Raw genomic sequence first — 19723 nt, 5'->3', positions numbered from 1 at the left:
GTATTTAAATTTCCAGCCCCTGATTGCATTTCCATCTAACAGAAGATGTAAGTTGGTTCTTCAAAGCTTTAAAACCGGCATTTTATTTTCTTTATATCAGTATAAACTGATGACATCTTTCCCCCAAATGGATAATTTTGTAATCTGTCATATCATTTCTCACAGTGTAAATTTTTATTCTTTAATTAGCCCTAATATTTTGTCCCCCTCTGACTGCAATCTCTTATCCTTTCAGATTCCTTTCCCCAACAGTTTCTTCTGCCCTCTGTTAGTTCCTGACCTTCTTTGACGTGGGTTAGCCATGCTGGTTACTCTTTGACATCACTTGCACAGCTCTGCCCAGCTGGCCCTTTTCTTTCACCTGTTCTGCAAAATAACAGCCTGACTCACTTCTCTTTCTGGTTTCTTCACTCTCATACCTGGGATGCAGGGTGCTGCTGAGAAAGATCTTCCATTTGTGTGATTTATGGCTGCCATAACTTTATGGCCTCCAAGCTTGGCTGGGCTTTTAATACTGCCTTTTTATCCTTGGCTAAATTTTCTATCCCATTTTCCTGCATGCTCTTGCCAGACTCTCACTTGTCTCAAACCCTACTCCTCCCTACCCCAGACACACCCATTCTCCTCAGATGACCTGCCTCCTAATTTCCAGAGAAAACTGGATACAGCCAACCCTTCCCTTAGTCTGGTGCTCAAGTTGATGGTTGTCGTGGTCACCATTAGTGCCTGTCAGCTTCCATCCTGCCCTCTAAGATGGCCCTTCCAGCCTGTGCCATTTTCCTGGGCGTGTCACTCGTTGGTCTTCCCCTGGCTGCTCCGCATTTTCAGCCTCCCTCTCTCCACTACTGCCTTCTCAGCTGCTAGTCACATGGGAGCTTTCTCAGCGTCCCCTTCCTTAACTGGGCTTGCTTCACCCTCTCCCATCAGTGCCCACATCCAGGTTTCCAGCAACCTTCTCACATTTTCCTGTCCCTGCCTTTCCTGTGCCCCGGGACATTTTGCATCCATCCTTAGCCAGTCACTTGTCCTTGCTTCATTCACTACTTACTCTTGGCGCCTTCCCTGGGGACTGCTTTTCTGTTCCCTGCTGTGGCTCTTCCTGTTGTGTTTCCAAAGCTTCTGTCCTCAGCCTTCATCTTCTCTGCAGGGTCTGCATTCTGAGTGAACTCCCCCAAATCCATGTTTGCTGCTAGTACTTACAGCATGCTCTGCATGTCTGGCCCAGATGCCTCTTCTGTGCTTCAGAATCATCTAGAAAAAAAGACATACTGGACATCTCTACCTGAATGTTCAACAGATTGTTTAAATTCAGCCTGTTCAGAACTGATCTCAGTGGCTGCACCCTCAAATCCTCCCAAGTTTTCTCTCTCAGTGGAGGGTCTTATTACCAGCCAGTCCCTCAATACAGAAATCTGGTGGTCATCCTAGTCTCCTCCCTCTCACTTCCCACCCTCGCCCAAGTCAGTAAGTCCTGTTTGTCTTACCTTTGTAATCGCTCTCTGTCCCCTCCTTTTCATGCCAACTGCTTCATGGAGGCCTGCTTCCCTGCTTACTTGGATTTCATATTCTTAGGCCTTTTAATCTTCTCTTCCTTGGTTTTCTACCCTCCAATACGTCTTCCCTCTCAACATCTCCCATATTGTTGTCAGAGAGATCCTTCCAAAAAAAAAAAAAAGAAATGATAATGATAGTGAACATTTATTTGAATGTTTACCAGGTGCCAGGCCATTCCAAGTGCTAGTTGTGTATTGACCCATTTAATACCCGCCAAACCCTGTGAAATCAGTACTGTGTTATCCCCTTTTACAGGTGAGAAGACAGAGGTACAGCAAGCTTGTGTAACTTACCCAAACTCATGTCTCCAGAGTCCAGACTCTTAATTGCTTATGTAATAACAAGAACAAGAAGCATTTTTCAGGAAGCTTTCTGGGAATTAGCACTTTGCTTATATTATCTCTTTTAATCCTTCCAATTCTATAAGTTAGATATCATTAATATCACTATTTTTACAGATAAGAAAAGAGTGACACGTGGATGTTAAGTAATCTGCTGATAGTTACACAGCTCTTAGGTGGTGAACTGTGCTTTGACCCCCAGTGAACTTGCTCCAGGCTCTCACTCTTAGCAACTTCACCCACCCACAAGGAGCCAGCACCTTGCTGGGCGTGGAGATGAGGTACCTTCTGAACATACTTTAATGGGTGTTTTTCTGTTCTGCTTTTAGAGTTGTGGGTAGCAAAGGAGATATGCATGTATAAGATGTTCTCATTATTAATGAGTGCTTATGATTATAAGAACAGACCAGTATCCTGTTTGAACAATATCCAGATATGATGAAATGCTAGATTTGCCCTGCAATGCTGGAGAAATTCCTTTGCTAGTTCAAAATGTTCCATCTCCTGAATATTCCCCCTTTCGCCATCATATCAGTTGATTTTATAATTTGAGTGTTGATAAACGCTTAGTAATACAATTATCGTAATAGCATGTTATAGTATAATAGATTGAACCGTTGTCTCCACTGGTAGGTTCCTGAAATCACTGATGGTAGGAAAATTCTCCAGTGAGGAGAGGGACTTAAGACATTGTAGGAAACATTTCAGTTTAAGATGGTCGATGGAACACATGTGTTTATTCTTCCCCATTAAAATCCATTGAAATGTTAGAAAAGATGTTTTTAAAAAGTCTTAGAAATTAAAAAATATGGCACTGAAAGCCATTCAGGAAAAGGCCCAGGTGTACTTAAGATGTCAATAGAGAGCTAAAGCAGTGCAGTTTTATTTGTTCATTCATTGTGCAAGGCAGGGTTCCTCAAACTTTTTAAACAGGGGGCCAGTTCACTGTCCCTCAGACTGTTGGAGGGCCATTGGAGAGTGCGGTGCACATTCCACACATGCGCACTGTGGGCCTGGGAGGAGCTGGCTGCTAAGCAGGACAGGCAGCGGAGGCGGCAAAAACACCTGGCTGGCTGGATAAATGTCCTCCGTGGGCCGTAGTTTGAGGACCCCTGGTCCAAGGCAAGCTTGCTTCTCTTTAAATAGATGTCACAGCCTTTTTGAAGACTTTTTTGTTATGTCTGTTGCCTCATTTTCATTTGAAGGTCAAAAGTCCTGCAGGGTGTCTCTAGGGTTTTCCATAGCCCTTTCAGCAGGCTCTGTGCACCTGTGCCTTGGTTGGCCTGTGGGAGAGGGATGTCTCGGCTCTCCTGCCCCTCCCCCAGTGATAGATCCCTACTGCCTCCTACTCAATACCAGGCCCAGGGCATTAGAAGCTTCCTCTCAGTTTTCCTTCTTTGCTCGCAGACTCCAGCAGGCCCCATGCATCTGAGCTTAAGGGAAGGGTTTCTCTCCCAGCTATATCACCTGTATCGCTCTTACCTCTCTTCTCCCTGCCCCGATATACTCTTGTACCATCCAATGTCCAAGTTTCCAACTCATCTAGTAGGTCTCAGAAGCCATCACCAGTTTCAGAAAACCTTTCTGGTATCCTGGGTCTGCATTCAGGGACCCTTCTGTCATCTCTGTAACCTTCAACAAGTCAATCAGCTTCTCTGTGCCTGGGTTTCTAATCTCTAAAATGGATACATTAATAGTATTGATCTCATGGTTACCTTGGAGATTAAATGGGTTAATACGTGTAAAGTTTGTATTAGGTGGTTAAGAACAAGATCTGTGGAGTGATAATTGCCCAGATTTGGAAGCCTAGCTGTGAAACCTTATAGGCAAGTCACTTAATTTCTCTGGGCCACAATTTCCTTATCTGTAACACAGGGATAATAATACCCCGTAGAGTCTTTATGAACTGTAAGAGAATTTATTCTGGCAAAGTACCTGGAACAGTGCTGAGCACATGATGTGCGCTCAGTTGATGTTAGCCGTGATAATGATGACAACTCCCAGAGGACTCTGCACTTCCGCTGTTGGAGCCGCCATCACACTGAAGCCTAATCACTTATTTTCCTCGATAGTCCTCGAGCTCCGTCAGAGCAGGGGCCGTGTCTCTTACTCATGATGGCTCATAGAAGGAAACTCAAAAATATTTGTTCAGTGACTAATCAAATGAAAAGGTTAGTGACAAATTATTCATGACACTAGCCTGTGGTTGAATTCAGTGATGGGCTGCATAGCTCTGCTCAGTTCACATTTAATTATTATGAATATCCTTTTGGGAAAAAGCCTCGTCTAAAAAAAAAAAATCAGTTTTCTATTTTGAGTCATCTACAGAGTCCTTTCATCCATTAAGCAATCTTTTCTCTGACCTTTAGAAAAGGGCAAGTGAAGATTTATGGTGTTCCCCACCCAGAATCTACTCGTCATCCCGTAAAATCTGCCTCACCCCGATTTTCCAGGTGAATAGTTATTCCCTTCATTTTGTGCACCACAGTTAATCGTGGAACTTTCTGGGCTACATCTGTGATATGTATTCATTGTAGAAACCTGCAGGGGCCAAGATTATCCAAATTCTCAGCACTGTGTGCCTTTTTAAACTATGTAACATTTATTATTGTTTATAGAGATACAGTCTTATATTTGCAAAGCACAGTTGTGAAGGTTTTGAAATGTTCTCTCCTTTGCTATTTTATTGTAGTCTCTTCAAAAGTCGTGTGAGAATGTTGATGCACATATAAATAAAGTGAGGGGTAGGAAGGTTAAGGGATGTATTTTTAGATCATATGGTTAGTTTGTGGTGAAGCCAGGACCAGAATCTAGCATGAAAATTTAAAAGAAACTCAACTTTGGCTGATGACCTTGAAGTTACTGTCTTTCTGAAGGTTCAAAGACTGATTCACATTGTGTAATTCATTTAATGAGTGCCTGAACACCCACAAAATAGGGATAATAAAAATTGCCCTATATCAGGGTACATGTAATATAATAAAATGAAATAGTATAGGTGAATGTACAAATGCAAAATATTACTGTTTAAATATTTTTAATTTAGCATTGGAAATCTGATGTTAAATAAGCTCTTCTGATTAAGTATGTTATGATCCGTGAATTTTAGTTTCTATGTTTGATTAATTTCTTGACCAGAGATACTTTATATTTTATAAATTTTTTTTTATACTTTTTTTTTTCTTTCTTTCCTTTCCAGATGTGGATATTTTATAAATTTTTCTTGTACTTTCTGAAATGTTTTCAAGTTGACAGTCTAAAGTCAGAGTCTGATGTACTAATTCTCTTAAAATAGCTGCACATTGTCAGGATCAGACCAGTGGGACTCTCTCTGGGTCTGTGCTCTTTGTAGAGGCCTCCAGGTGTTCTCCCTACCTCCATCCTGTACTCTGCTATCAGAATTTTCATTCCAAAACTAACCTGATGACATTCCTTTATAGGAAAACCATCAGTGGCTCCCTGTTGACCTCTAATTCCTTAGCAGTCAAAGCCTTTCTTTGCAACCTGATCTCCCACTTCTATTCTATGCACTGTTGAATACAGACTCCTCCCCAAATCCCTTCTCCCCATGTCTTTGGTTGTCCTGACTTAACCTGAGTTCTGCTAGGACTGCTTCCCTGTGAAGTCTTTTCTAGCCACAGAATCCATTCATTACTCTTCTCTCAGTACCCTATAGCTCTCTGAAGGAGATTGATTGTTGACATTTCTCTTTCCCATGAGCTCCTCAAGGGTGGGGACTGTGTCTCATTTCTCTCCTTTTTCTTTTTTTTTTTTCTTCCCCAGTTCTTGACATTTAGTAAGAAGAGCTCCATAAATACTGGCTGAATGAATGAAGATCGATGATCTGAATGCCTTGGAACAAGTCCATCCTAGGATGGATGGTTTATATTTGGAGGATTGCTTTCACCCCTCTAGGAATACACACCTGAGATCTGCTGGAACAGGTGTTTTTATAGCCTTATTACCAGCATTGTGATGCACAGCAGTTTAAGATATTGAGCCTTTGATGATAGGTTGCTAACTCTCCATATATTCCGTCCCTAAGTTTCTGTTTATTGTGTGCCTGTGATTCTCTTTGGTGGCCACCATCCCACGCAGCGTTATCACAACCAACCCTTTGTCTTAATTGAGCAGCCTGCCCTGCTCCTGCTCTAAGTCTGGCATAGCTTTTTGTCTTTGTGTGGTCTGGACTCAACAGTAACTCCTTCCAGAGAGAAGCTGGAAGAGCTTGGAAACTTCAGAAAGGTCATTCTTAGGTAAGACTTGGGATTTATCTGAAGGTTATTATTTGTTGTAATTCTCAGAACACCTAACACTCTGTGAGCCCTCACCAGGTGCCAGGGACCATGTTAAATGAGATACATACAGTGTTTGTAAACAACCACTGTGGCGGCAGTATTATTATTCTTCCTGTTATATAGTTGTGATTATTCTCATTTTACAGCGGAGGAAATGTCACTTAGTAAGTTATAATTGTGGGTGTCCAACACGAGGATTCAAAGTCAGATCTGACTCCAGAGCCTCAAATTTTAGCTCTTGATGTCTCTTGTATCCTTATCCTTTGCCAAAAGTGAAACTTAGAATCTGACATCTATCAATTTCTTATCACTTAGATACTCAGCCTGCAAAGGCAAGAGAGTAAACCCACTTGCGAATCATGCACACAAGAGCAACTTCTGGACAGCCCTAGAAAGAGTGTGTTCATGGCTTAGTGACTGGGGACACTGTAGACTGTCCTTACTATTGCCATCTGTTACTGCTAGGCCCCCTCCTACTCTGACCTGCTGGTCACTCTGCCACCTGCCAGCTATTGCTACTTGGAGCCTTCTCCTGCCATGGTTCTCTATGCCAGCTGCCCTTGGGAATTGCCTGGGGAGCTAAAAAAAAAAAAAGGCCAAGCCCTACCCACTTAGGTTCTGATTCATTTGCTCTGGGTTGGGGTCCAGGCATTAGTGTTATTTTCTTTCTTTCTTTTTTTTTTTTGAGACAGAGTCTCACTTTGTTGCCCAGGCTAGAGTGAGTGCCATGGCGTTAGCCTAGCTCACAGCAACCTCAAACTCCTGGGCTCAAGCAATCCTACTGCCTCAGCCTCACGAATAGCTGGGACTACAGGCATGCATCACCATGCCCAGCTAATTTTTTCTATATATATTAGTTGTCCAATTAATTTCTTTTTATTTATAGTAGAGACGGGGTCTCGATCTTGCTCAGGTTGGTTTCGAACTCCTGACCTTGAGCAATCCTCCCGCCTCGGCCTCCTAGAGTGCTAGGATTACAGGCGTGAGCCACTGTGCCTAGCCATAGTGTTATTTTCTTTTAACAATTTTATTGAGGCATTTTTTTTATCATAAAATTCATCCCAGTTTTTCCTTTTATCTCAGTTGACTCTTAATAATTGTACATATTTATAGGATACAGAGTGATATCTTGATACACGTATACAATGCGTACTGATCAAATCAGTGTAATCAGCATATCTGTCACCTGGTTTATCACTTCTTTGTGTTGTGAACTTTCAAAAGTTTCTAGCGTTTTGAAAATATACACTAAGTTATTGTTAACCATATTCACCCTACAGTGCTACAGAACACTAGAACTTATTCCTCCCATCTAGCTGTAACATTCTATCCATTAACCAACCTCTCCCCGTCCTACCCTCCACATTACCTTTCCCAGCCTCTAATAACCACAATTCTACTCTCTACTTTTGTGAGCTCATTTTTTCGGCTCCCACATATGAATGAGAGCATGCAGTATTTATCTTTATGTGCCTGACTTATTTAAGAAATTTTAAATTTACAACTCAATTATTTTTAGTAAATTTACACAGTAAATTTACAATCGAATTTTAGAACATTTTCATCACCCTAAATAAGATCCCTCATGCCTCTTTACAGTTAATCCACATTCTTAACACTCCCTGCCCCTGCCAACCACTCGTCTATCTACTTTCTGCATCTATAGATTTGCCCTTTCTGGCCATTTCATATAAATGGAATCATCCTTATTATTAAGATAGAGTCTCACTCTCTTGCCTGGGCTAGAGGGCCGTGGCGTCAGCCTAGCTCACAGTAACCTCAAACTCTTGGGCTCAAGCAATCCTTCTGCCTCAGTCTTCCAAGTAGCTGGGACTATAGGCATGCAACCACCTTGCCCGGCTAATTTTTTCTATATATATTTTTAGTTGTCCAGCTAATTTCTTTCTGTTTTTGGTAGAGACAGGGTCTCGCTCTTGCTCAGGCTGGTTTCGAACTTCTGACTTTGAGTGATCCACCCACTTCGGCCTCCCAGAGTGCTAGGATTACAGGCATGAGCCACCACGCCTGGCCGTCATCCATATTATTTTTAAAGCTCCTAGGATTGTAATACATATCCCTGGTTGAGAACCACTGTTGCCTCCTAGATTTTTTATTTATTTATTTTTATTTACTACTGTCCCTCAGTTCAGAGTGGCTTAGAAAAATCAATAGGCCTTTACCAGGGCTTTTAGATAAGCTGGCAGATAAGTGCTTTCTTGTTAAGCTAGACTGAGAACTTGATGATCATTTATAACCTGCTCTTTATGGGAACATGCTTTTCAAAGCCCAAATGTGCTGACCTTAGGAAGAAACGTTTGTATGGGAGCCTACACAGCCTGCCTTCAGATGTGGAGTGCCTCCCGGCCAACACCGAGGGCCATAGCTCTGAGTCAGAGCTGAGGTGTGGAGAGCTAAGCCCATGACTTTGTGTGGCCTTGCCCTTGGCACTTTTGGTTTAGATTTTTCACATGGCTTTTCAGCTCCTCCTAGCCTCTTGTGTTGCCTTTCCATGGCAGTAAATTGGACCCCACCTGTAATTTTGTAGCTCTCTGTGCATGCACTATCTGCATTGCAATATTTTGCAAATATTTTCCATGTATTTTTGACTGCTTAACAAATTTTGAAATCTCAAACTCAACTGTCTCCAAGTCTAAGCAGGTACCATAAATGACTAGAGCAGGCTGCGGAATGAGGCACTTGAGGTGGTTGGTGGCTGGGAGATTTACTCCAGACATTGCCATAAACAAGAGTCATTGGTGGAGCTTTGAGATAGACCACGTGGTTAGCACAGGGATAGCAAATCGATTCCATTTCATGTGCCAGAGGAGAGAAAAAAGCCAACTGACCAAACAAAAAACTGCATGAATAAGCTTACTTGTATAGGAAAATGAAAAAACTCAATTCAATTTATTGTAAAATATAACTATTCATCTTAGTCATTGATTGGAATTCAAATAATACTATGAGGATTAAGCTAAGATTGATAAGGGTTTTGTTAATGTTGTTTAAAGTAAAAGATAAGTGTTTTAACCCTGTCTTAGAGAAGCTGTAAATATGTGGGCAAAATCTCATCATTTGGGGAAATAATTCAGGGTATAGAACTATTAGATCTATTTTCTCTATACCATTGTCAAAATATTTGCTATTTGATCATTTTCTCCCTGATAAAAATCCTTTTTCTTTTCAGTGTTATGCATGGGAACAATTTTTTTCCCAATCCCATCCCTTTAGAGTTCTGTAAACTCTCTTTTATGACTTTTTAAACTACTTTATGGAATGTGTAACAAATTGTTTCATTTATAAAGTTTCAGAGCCTCCTTTATTTTTAAAATCCACCCAATAAAATCCAATTAAGTAGATTTCAGATTCCTTCCCAGAAATTTAAGAAGACAGCTAATCTAATGAGATAAAACAGTAAAAACTCACTGAGTAGTCGTCCAGCTCACTACGAAATCAAATTATCACATCCAAACTCAGCGCAAAGGCTCAAGTGGATTTTGTAAACATTTGTAACAGAAGATGACTAAGTTGCAAAAATTGAGGTTCCCAGCAGAATGAAATATACTGGGTCTTAGCTATGGGTCTGGTCGATATAATTTCACTGTGAATACAAACTATGTTGCATACAGTATTGTTTATGCTGTTGCCCTATGTTCAATATTTAGCTTCCTTGGGAGATTAGTCATAATTTATCTTATTCCTCAAAGATGCATTTAAATATTTTCCATGTAACCATAGTTTAAAATCAGTTCCCTCCATGCCCCATTTCTTTTGTTCATTTAAATTGGTGTATCAAAGTAAATGTGCAAGTTAAGAAAAACCATCAGAACTGTGAACTCATGTGATAATTTGTAAACCAAAACCTAATAGCACTGTGAGCTCAGGAACAATGGGGACCCCTTGACGTTGGATATTGGTATTGGTGCCCCAGCCACTATTTGCCACCCCAGAGTGGAGAGTGCCCTGAGTGGTGGAAAGATGAGCCCCCTGTTTTCAAAGCCCCAGAATGGCTGGAAGGATTGAAAAGGAGCAATTTGGTGAAATCTTGAAAAGCCAGCTCTCTCTACCTCTGAAATGCAAATTGGGAAAGCGCAGAAATCCCCCTTCAGAGTAAGAAGAATTTGGATTTGGGAAGTGATTAAAAAGGATTGAAGTTTCATGGGAAAACTTACTTAACTTGTACATAGATCAGGGGTCAGCACACTATGGCCTGCGGGCCAAATCCGGCTGCCACAGGCTCAGAATGGTTTTTCGTAGTTTTAAATAGTTGAAAAAATTAAAAGAGGAACAACAGTTTATGACACATGAAAATTATGTGAAATTCAAATTTCAGTGTCCATATGTAAAGTATTATTGGAATGCAGCCAGGTTCATTCATTTATATGTTGTCTATGGCTGCTTTTGTGCTACAATGGCAGAGCCGAGTAATTACAACAGAGACAGTATGGCCTGTAAGCCTAAAATATTTATTCTTTGGTCTTTCTGGAAAAAGTTTGCAGAACCCTTACATGGAGAATTGTGTTTATTTAGATCTTGTCCTGACATATGTTTATAAGTAGAGATCAGAAGGAAAACAGTAGTTACAATATTTCAGTATATTTGGGGGGAGTTGAGTGGGTAGAGGTGAGTAGGTGGAAAAGGGACATAATTTCTGATTTCTTTCTATCACCAGTGTCACCAGCACTGGGCTGTGCCTCAACATCTGGACTGTATTATCAGAGTCAGCCACCTCTGTGCATTTTGGCAGCTACCGCTTGACTGGGGCAGAATGTTGAGGAAGAGAATACACCTCCAGACCCACCTCACCAGCCCTCAAAGTGATTCTAAAAAGGGAGCAAGGTTTGCACCACATCCTGTGGGAATCACTGATACAGACCTGGGGTCGGCAATGTTTTCTGTAAATGGCCAGATAATAAATATTTTGAGCTCTACAGGCCATATGGTGGTCTCTTTCGCAACAACTCAACTCTGCCGTTGTAGCTGGAAAGCAATCATAGATAAGACATAAACAAATGACCCTGGCTCTGTTCCAATAAAACTTTATTTAATACACACTGAAATTTGAATTTCATGTAATTTGCATGTATTTACAAAACATTATTCCTCTCTTGGGTTTTTCCAACCATTTAAAAATAAAAACTCTTCTTAGCTCCCTGGCCATATAAAGATGGACAGTGAACTGGGTTTGGCCCACAGATGTAGTTTGCTAACCTATGGTGTAGATAAACCTAGTGCCAGGGCTTGATAGTCAGGCACTCGGAGTTTGAATCCCACAATCCCAATTCTCGCAACGTGGTCCTAGGCAAGTTACCTCTTAGAGCCCCACTTTCCTCATATGTGAAATGAAGGTCATGGTAGTTCCTACCTCATAGGGTTGATGTGAGAATTAAAATGAGAAAATAGATTTAAGTGCAAGCCCAGTGCCTGGGGCATAGAAAGCACTCAGCAAATATAGCTGCTACTGTTCTTGGCTATTATGAAGGCTCCAGAAGGACCTCTACAGCCCTGGAGGAACTGTTTATGATGTGGAGCTTTGACATTCTTTATCTTCTTCAGTCCACAGTGCAGTTAGATTTAATGTGAGGATGGAGGGTTTGGGTGGTATTTCTTTGATTTTGTGCAATTAAGATTAAGTTGTTTAGGCCGGCGCGGTGGCTCACGCCTGTAATCCTAGCACTCTGGGAGGCTGAGGTGGGTGGATCGCTCAAGATCAGGAGTTCGAAACCAGCCTGAGCAAGAGTGAGACCCCCGTCTCTACTATAAATAAAAAGAAATTAATTGGCCAACTAAAAATGTATACAGAAAAAATTAGCCAGGCATGGTGGCACATGCCTGTAGTCCCAGCTACTTGGGAGGCTGAGGCAGAAGGATTGCTTGAGTCCAGGAGTTTGAGGTTGCTGTGAACTAGGCTGACGCCATGGCACTCTAGCCCAGGTGAGACTCTGTCTCAGGAAAAAAAAAAAAAAAAAAGATTAAGTTGTTTAAATAGATCATGGTACAGCCACATAATGGGTTACCATACAGCCATAAAAGAGAATGAGGTATGATGTACATCCGTGTTCTGACCTGTAAAGATGGCCCTCATGTGTGTCGGTCTACATGTGTATATGTGTGTATATAATGTATGTATGTGTGCATACCTGTGTAAACATGTCATTTGAAATCAGGGTTTCTCAGCCTTGGCACTATTGACATTTGGATCCCATAGTAGGTAGAATAATGCTCTCCCCTCCCCAAAGATGTCCATATCCCAATCTGCAGAACCTGTGAATATGTTAGGTTACATGGCAAAGGGGAATTAAGGTTGGAGATGGAATTAAAGTTGCTAATCAGCAGAAAGGGGGATTATCCTGGATTATCCAGGTGGGCCCATTGTAATTACAAAGGTCCTTAAAAGTGGAAGAGGGAGGTGGCAGAATTAGTCAGAGGAAGAGGTGATTATGGAAGAAAGGCACAGAGCAAACACTGCTGACTTTGAACACGGAGGAAGGGGGCCAAGGACTGTGGGCAGCCCCTACAACCTGGGAATGGCAAGGAAACAGATTCTCCCCTATTCAGCCCTGCTGACTGACACCTTGATTTTAGCCCAGTGAAACCTATTTCAAACTTCTGACCTCCAGAAGTATAAGATAATAAATTTGAATTGTTAAAGCCACTAAGTTGGTGGTGATCAGCAGCAATAAGAAACTCCAACTCCTGGCCTCAAGCAATCCTCCTGCCTCTGCCTCCCAAAGTGCTGGGATTACAGGTGTGAGCCACCACACCTGGCTGCAATAGGAAACTGATACAGGGCTGGATCATTATTTATAATTTTTATATTATTTAGGGGAGGAGGGTACATTTAGGATATTTATTATCCTGGCCTCTATCCCGCAGATACTAATAGCAACCTCCTATCATGACAACCAAAAATGTCTCCAGATATTGCCAAATTTCCCCTAGGGACATGGTTGCCTCCAGTTGAGAACAACTAGTTTAAATTTAGAAAAAAAAAAATGGGAAGGATATGTAACAAATTGGTAACAGTAGTTCCCTCTGGGATATGGGATTGGACATATGGAAGGATGGCTTTCACTGCTGTTTTAAGATAAAATTTACAAAACTGTTGTAATATGGATAGTTTTGTGTGTTTTTCTTTCAATCTTAAAAACGATTAACTTTGAAAGGCAACATCACATTTCAATTTTAGTCATTGTGGAAAGGCCATTTTATACATCTATGGCTGCTTTTCTACCTAGTTTTATTGAATTTTTTTCCTTATTACCTCTTTTGAAATCTAGAAAGTTCTTTTTTCAAACCCTTCTCTATCCTTGTGACAGCAGTTCATTTATTCATTCGGTATCTAATTATGAAGCACTTACTACTATGTGGCAGGCAGGTGCTAGGTTTGGTGATGACTAGGGGGCATGCGGGGGGGGGGGGGGGAGAGGAATGATGACTATAAAGACTTGGTCTCTGCCCTCACAGGGCTTGCTGTCTAGCAGGGAGGAGGTCAGTCATGCTCATTGTTTGGAAGATCACAGCCTGCATTGATGTCATGGATTTAGCATTTATGTCCACGGCTCCCATAGTACATGTCTTATGAAGGTAACTCTGCCAGAAGTCAGCCCATGATTAGAGATGGAAATTGTTAGCTCAGTTGGAAGTTTTCCTTTTGATCCTGTCTCCTGGTCTGAGCAATTTTCTGTCCTTTTGGTAAGATGAACTCCTTCAGATGGGGAACATTTCCGTTTCCTCCTTGCCCGGTAGTAGGCTGAGTGAAACATCCTGTGTACCACAACTGAAGAGTTGGGCATTACCACACCTAGTCAAGGGAAAAGGTGAACATATCAAGGCCTACACAGCACTACTGCTTTGAGGCTTGGGAATTACGAGGAGAAAATTTTGTGCTTTACTAAAAAGTCAGTTAAAAATCCTGCGTGATGTAAGCCTTGTTCGAATGACTAGTGAAATTGCAGAGTGGCTTGCATAGGAAAAAACAAACCCCAGAGTAAAATGGCGAGTGGGAAGTTCCTTCCTGATTCGTATTGTTTTTCCAGTTACAGACAGGAAACATTCAAGTGTGTTTTCAAGCACAGAACACCGGACACAAAGAAGGCTCTGACAAAGCAGAAAAGCGCCATATACCAAAAATTTAGGTCCATGCAGCAAAATGTCTGATTTAAAATAATCTGATTTAACAAGTATTATTTTTATTATTGTATCTCTTTGTCTACTGGTTTGATTTTTGTGTGTGTGTGTGTCTTTAGGTACTTTGATAAAGTCGATCTGTTCCCCACCCCAGCCCCGACCTTTGCTTTAATGAATTTTAAAAACCCATCCAATTAAAGATAACACTTCTCAGTAAAAACCAGCAAGTTTTTATGGCTAATGTACATGCCTATTGAATGGCACTTTGGCCAGTATTCTGAATAATTGCTAGAATTTCCCTAGGTAAAAATTCCACATTTCTGATCGAGATGAACACTCCAAAACAGTTCGGCATAGAAAGGGCTGAGCCTTGGCCCAGTAACAGTGATGACAGAGATCCCATCATCAGATTGTTGGGGATGGTGGGGACAGTGGTGGTTCCTAAAAATTAAGGTGGAAATAGCACAGTCCCGCAGAGGAATCTCTGGGTCAGGGAGCCACCTCAATTTGCATATTACACTCTACAGTCATTATTTGTCACTTTTAAAAGTAATCTTTACTGATTATAGATCATTTTTAATAATTTCAGTGAACCCTAAAATCTGGTTAAAAAAACACATTGAATCCTTTTCTAAAATTAATTTTATTAATGTAATATATAGACCATCCACAAATGCAAGGAATATAGGGCAAACTTATTTTTAAACACTATGCTAACATTTTCATACAATATGTTCAGTATATTTTTGAGCTTCCAGATACCTTTCCAATTAAAGTACCTCTAAAGAGTCCAGTTAATTTGAAAAAAGGACAATAAATATACTTTTCTTTATACTTTGGATTCTCTGAAGGATGTGCTCTGTGGTGCTTTTTGGAGAGATTGACAGTCTGACCCATTGGTTTAACTTAGTTATGTTACTTCTAGCTGTATCAAGCATGCTACCTAAAAAATGTAAGTAACATACTATTTAACAAAGAAAAACTTGGAACTATGCATACATGTAATTTAAAATGTCAAAAATAGTAAAAGAGTTATCACAAAATATTATGGGTTCTCTCCTTACTCTCTCAGAGGTTCCCCAACCCCAGAGGCAACCACTTTGAAATTTAGTAGTTTATTCTGGCATTTATTTATGTCCATAGTTACAAATAATAGGTGTAAACTATCATTTGGGTCATCAAATTTGGGTGTTGTCTATTGACTTTTTGTTATGATAAATGAGAGTTTAGGGTTCTTGTATAACCTTTACCCTGTTTCTGTTCCCCTATCCTTCCAATATGGTTATACTTTTTTTTTTTTTTTGAGACAGAGTCTCACTTTGTTGCCCAGGCTAGAGTGAGTGCCGTGGCATCAGCCTGGCTCACAGCAACCTCAATCTCCGGGGCTCAGCGATCCTACTGCCTCAGCCTCCCGAGTAGCTGGGACTACAGGCATGCGCCACCATGCCTGGCTAATTTTTTGTATATATATTTTTAGTTGGTCAATTAATTTCTTTCTATTTTTGGTAGAGACGGGGTCTCGCTCAGGCTGGTTTTGAACTCCTGACCTTGAGCAATCCGCCCGCCTCGGCCTCCCAAAGTGCTAGGATTACAGGCGTGAGCCACCGCGCCCGGCGGTTATAATTTTTGGTTATATTACTATTTGATAGTTACACTATAATGTCCAATCAGTTATTTGCAGCTGAGCATAGTAGTGTGCTATGAGTATCTTTCTGTTAGACTTTTGTTTTTCCTGAAGTTAATACTTATTTTTTTACATTTGCTTTATTTTCTTTGTGACTGTTGCAGCACTGTGCCCATAAATGTTTAAAAACTGCCAAGCCCCAGTTTGAATTGTTTGTGGTTGTTTGTATTATGTCTGGTTTTTGATTTCAAGTACTGATGTGAGGTCACTGAACAAGGAGTTGGGGAAAGATGCTAACAATTCCGGGTTCTTCTGAGCTGGCCCTGGCAGACCACTGCACTATTACTAACTCTCTCACACCTCTCCTAGCCCACATTGGCATTGTAAAACGAGTTTTCCTCTAATGTTCTTTTTAAAAAATAATTTGTTTTGTAAGAGGACATACTCCCTGTGATTCTCAGCTTGAGTCTTTTTCCAACTTGTGAAGATTTTAATAGACCTTGGGCCTTTTCTCTGTGTACTACTCATACCTACAGAAGGAAGACATTTCAGAGTTGAGGTGGGTTCTGTCACAGATAATCAGGGCCCTGTCTAGATTTGGGGGTTTTGGTCAGAGGAGAAAGGTTAAAGTTATCCAATCCAATGGTGGTGTTCTGCCGGAGGGGAGGAGGCTGTTGGCGAGTCTTGTGGAGGGATCTAAGAGTAGGCTGGGGCCTGTCATGCCAGGTATGTACGTCCCTGCTAGGCTGACTGTCAGGTTTCTTTTTGAGGCCGGTTGTTTAACCTCATAGTCAGCTGGGGCCCTGCTCCACTTCCCTAACTGGCATGACTACCCGTGTTTGGCTCTTCAGTAATGCCCAGCACTACTCGTGCCAAGCAAGGGCTAGGATGGCATACTTTGGCCTGCTGCTGGCGGAACTTGTTCATAGAATTGAGAGTTGGCTGCTGCTGGAAGTTGGGGCCTTGACTTTGTCTCCAGGCTCTGATCCTCTGCTCCTGGGAGGTATTATAATCAGGTCAGAGTTCCAGTTTCCTGCAGAAACTGGTGAGTGAGCTACCCCTATCGGCATCTACAGGTTAACTGGGACACTGCTGTGGTGGCTGGTGTTGGAATCCTCTGTGACTAGGCCACGGCTGGCTGGCTGACGTGCCATCGCCCTAAACTTAGGCCAGAGGGGGGCAGCATGTTACTTTGTGCCCTTACCCATAGCTGTGCTACTCTGCACTTCGCAGTGTTTTGAGGTCATTCTAGGAGACCCATTCACATTCTGGCCAAACTGCTTCTCCTTCTGTTGCATTGGTTCATGTCCGAGATCATGCAGCCCCCCATTCTCCAATATATCTTATAGAAAGGTCTCAGAATTTCTGGTTTACTCATGGCCTCCCCTTGACCCCCTCACTGTAAAGAGCTGAAGCAGACTTTTTCTTTCTCCTTAAAAAATCCTGTGTTATATCAATGGAATTTGGTAGGGATCTTAAATGACTTAGTGCAAATCACTATTTGAACCAGAAGTCCAAAATGGCATTTCGATTCTAGTAATTCTGGATATTATGTGTGGCAATGGTGTAGCCCTTTTGAACTGCAGAGAGAAGTCTTTGTAAATTATTATGGTCTGGCAATGGAGACACAAGCAACTTAGAATGCCCCTCTTCTGATTGCTGGCTGCCACTTTGGTTTTCTGGAAAGGGCAGCGAAGTTTATAAAAGTTCTAAAGCATAGCAAAGGGAAAGTTGTGAAAATATTGTTTTGTTTTGTTTTTTAAGTAAAGATGGGGAGAAACCCAAAGGAGAGAATACTCAATTGTTGTTACTGTGTGTTATAGTCTGCATTTGTATTTTTGCATAATGTTTCTGGATTTGTGCCAAACTTGTTTCAGTAAGGTTCTGAAGTTTGGGAAGGATCATTATGAGAACTGAAGTTTAAGCTTCTGTAGAGCAGTCTTTTCTCAAAGTGTGGTCTGTGGACCCACTGCAGTGGAATTCTGAGCAGGGAGGGGCTGTTAAAAATGCAGGATCTGGCCGGGCGTGGTGGCTCACACCTGTAATCCTAGCACTCTGGGAGGCCGAGGCGGGTGGATTGCTCGAGGTCAGGAGTTCAAAACCAGCCTGAACAAGAGCGAGACCCGTCTCTACTATAAATAGAAAGAAAATTAATTGGCCAACTAATACATACAGAAAAAATTAGCCGGGCATGGTGGCGCATGCCTGTAGTCCCAGCTACTCGGGAGGCTGAGGCAGTAGGATCGCTTGAGCCCAGGAGTCTGAGGTTGCTGTGAGCTAGGCTGCCACCATGGCACTCACTCTAGCCTGGGCAACAAAGTGAGACTCTGTCTCAAAAAAAAAAAAAAAAAAAATGCAGGATCTCACTCCAGACCTACTGATTTAGGGTAGAATCTTCAGGTTATACATGGGAAATGGCATTTTAAATCAGCACCCTGCATTGGTGACTCTGTGCCTGTTCAAGTTTGAGAACCATTACTCTAGATGTTCATTCTTGCTTTGGGTTGTTACTCTCTCTAAACTTTTGTTTTGTTGTTTTTCTTGGGCAACTTGCCCCCCATCTAAATTCATTTTTGCCTGTTTTGTTTTAAACTCCAGGGCAATAATTGTTACATTTCATGAGTTGCTTCTCATTTCTGGATTACTAACTCTGAACTTTTAATTTTTCCCACAGAGCTGAGAAAACAGAAGTCCTCAGTGAAGATCTGTTACAGGTAACAAAATACAGTCTTTTTAAAATGCTCTGTTTAAAGACATGAAAAGGAAAAAAAAAATCTGTAGGTGAGAATTGAAGCTGGTGGGTTTGTTTTTCTTTAACCTGAAACAGAATAAAATGCATTAGCATGGTTCTGAGCAGGAAAGAATAGTAGTTTTGTTGCATATGATAAATGGGGGCTCTGAAACCCAGCTCCCTGGCTTCAAATCCCAGGTCTGCTTCTGACTAGCTTTGTGGCCTCAGGGATTTACTTAACTTCCCTGTGCCTCAGTTTCCACTTCTCTAAACTGAAGGTAATGGCTAGGAGGGTTTAATGCATTAATCATGGGAAGATCTGGGAACAGAGCCTGACACATGGTAAGTAATAGATATTAGTGATTTGTTGTTACTATTACCTATACTATCCGCCACAAAGATTGTTTCTGATATGAAACTTCTCTTGATTCGCTCTGATGTCCTTCTACCTCTTTTCTTAGTTAAATCTCTTTTAGAGCAGTTCAAGGCTGCCTTTTATTTTGGTTGGGTGGCATTTACCCAGGAGGCTAGGAATCCTAGAAGGCAGGAACCAGAATTTATTTACTATTGTTTTTCGAATATCTGGCACAAGGACTCAATATCCATGTGTCTTTTTGACAAAGAAGAAATGAGCACTTTCTGTTCCTGTGACAGACAACATTAACATTCTTGGAATAAAATTAGTGAACAAAACAGACCAAGGCTCCTGTCCTTGTGGAGTTTACATTCTAGTAGAATTTGGAATCAAAATTAAATTAAGAAATTTTGTTTGTTTGCATTTTGTTTTGCTCTTGTGACAAATGAAGAATGTGCATAAGTTTTCTAATGTTTGAGAATTTGGTCTTTACAAGATTTGGGGAAGGTGATATGGTATCTGCTCCTAAATATTAATATAAACTTGCCTGCCAGATCCGAGTCCTGGTGACCAGGGCTAGGATCTGAAGAAAAGCTGCTCTTTTGAGAAAGAGACACAAACAATCTCATTGGATAAAATGTTTTGGGATTAAAATTTATTCTGCTTTGAACTTGTTGATTTTTCTTTAAA

General features: G+C 41.3%; 1 protein-coding gene across 4 annotated transcripts in view; it reads left to right on the top strand.

The window, feature by feature from the left end:
- ARHGAP17 (Rho GTPase activating protein 17) overlaps positions 1–19723 on the top strand; it is an 80361-nt gene that overhangs the window by 9990 nt on the left and 50648 nt on the right. For all 4 annotated transcript variants that reach the window (XM_012780137.2, XM_012780134.2, XM_012780136.3 and 1 more), the window contains exon 2: positions 18622–18661. In XM_012780137.2, coding sequence (XP_012635591.1) covers positions 18622–18661 — 40 coding nt within the window. The remainder of the gene's footprint in view (positions 1–18621; positions 18662–19723) is intronic.

This window comes from Microcebus murinus, chromosome 19, assembly GCF_040939455.1.
Source record: "Microcebus murinus isolate Inina chromosome 19, M.murinus_Inina_mat1.0, whole genome shotgun sequence".
Lineage (NCBI taxonomy): Eukaryota > Metazoa > Chordata > Mammalia > Primates > Cheirogaleidae > Microcebus > Microcebus murinus.
The sequence above is the reverse complement of the archived record's forward strand: the minus strand, read 5'-3'. Positions and strand labels throughout refer to the sequence as shown.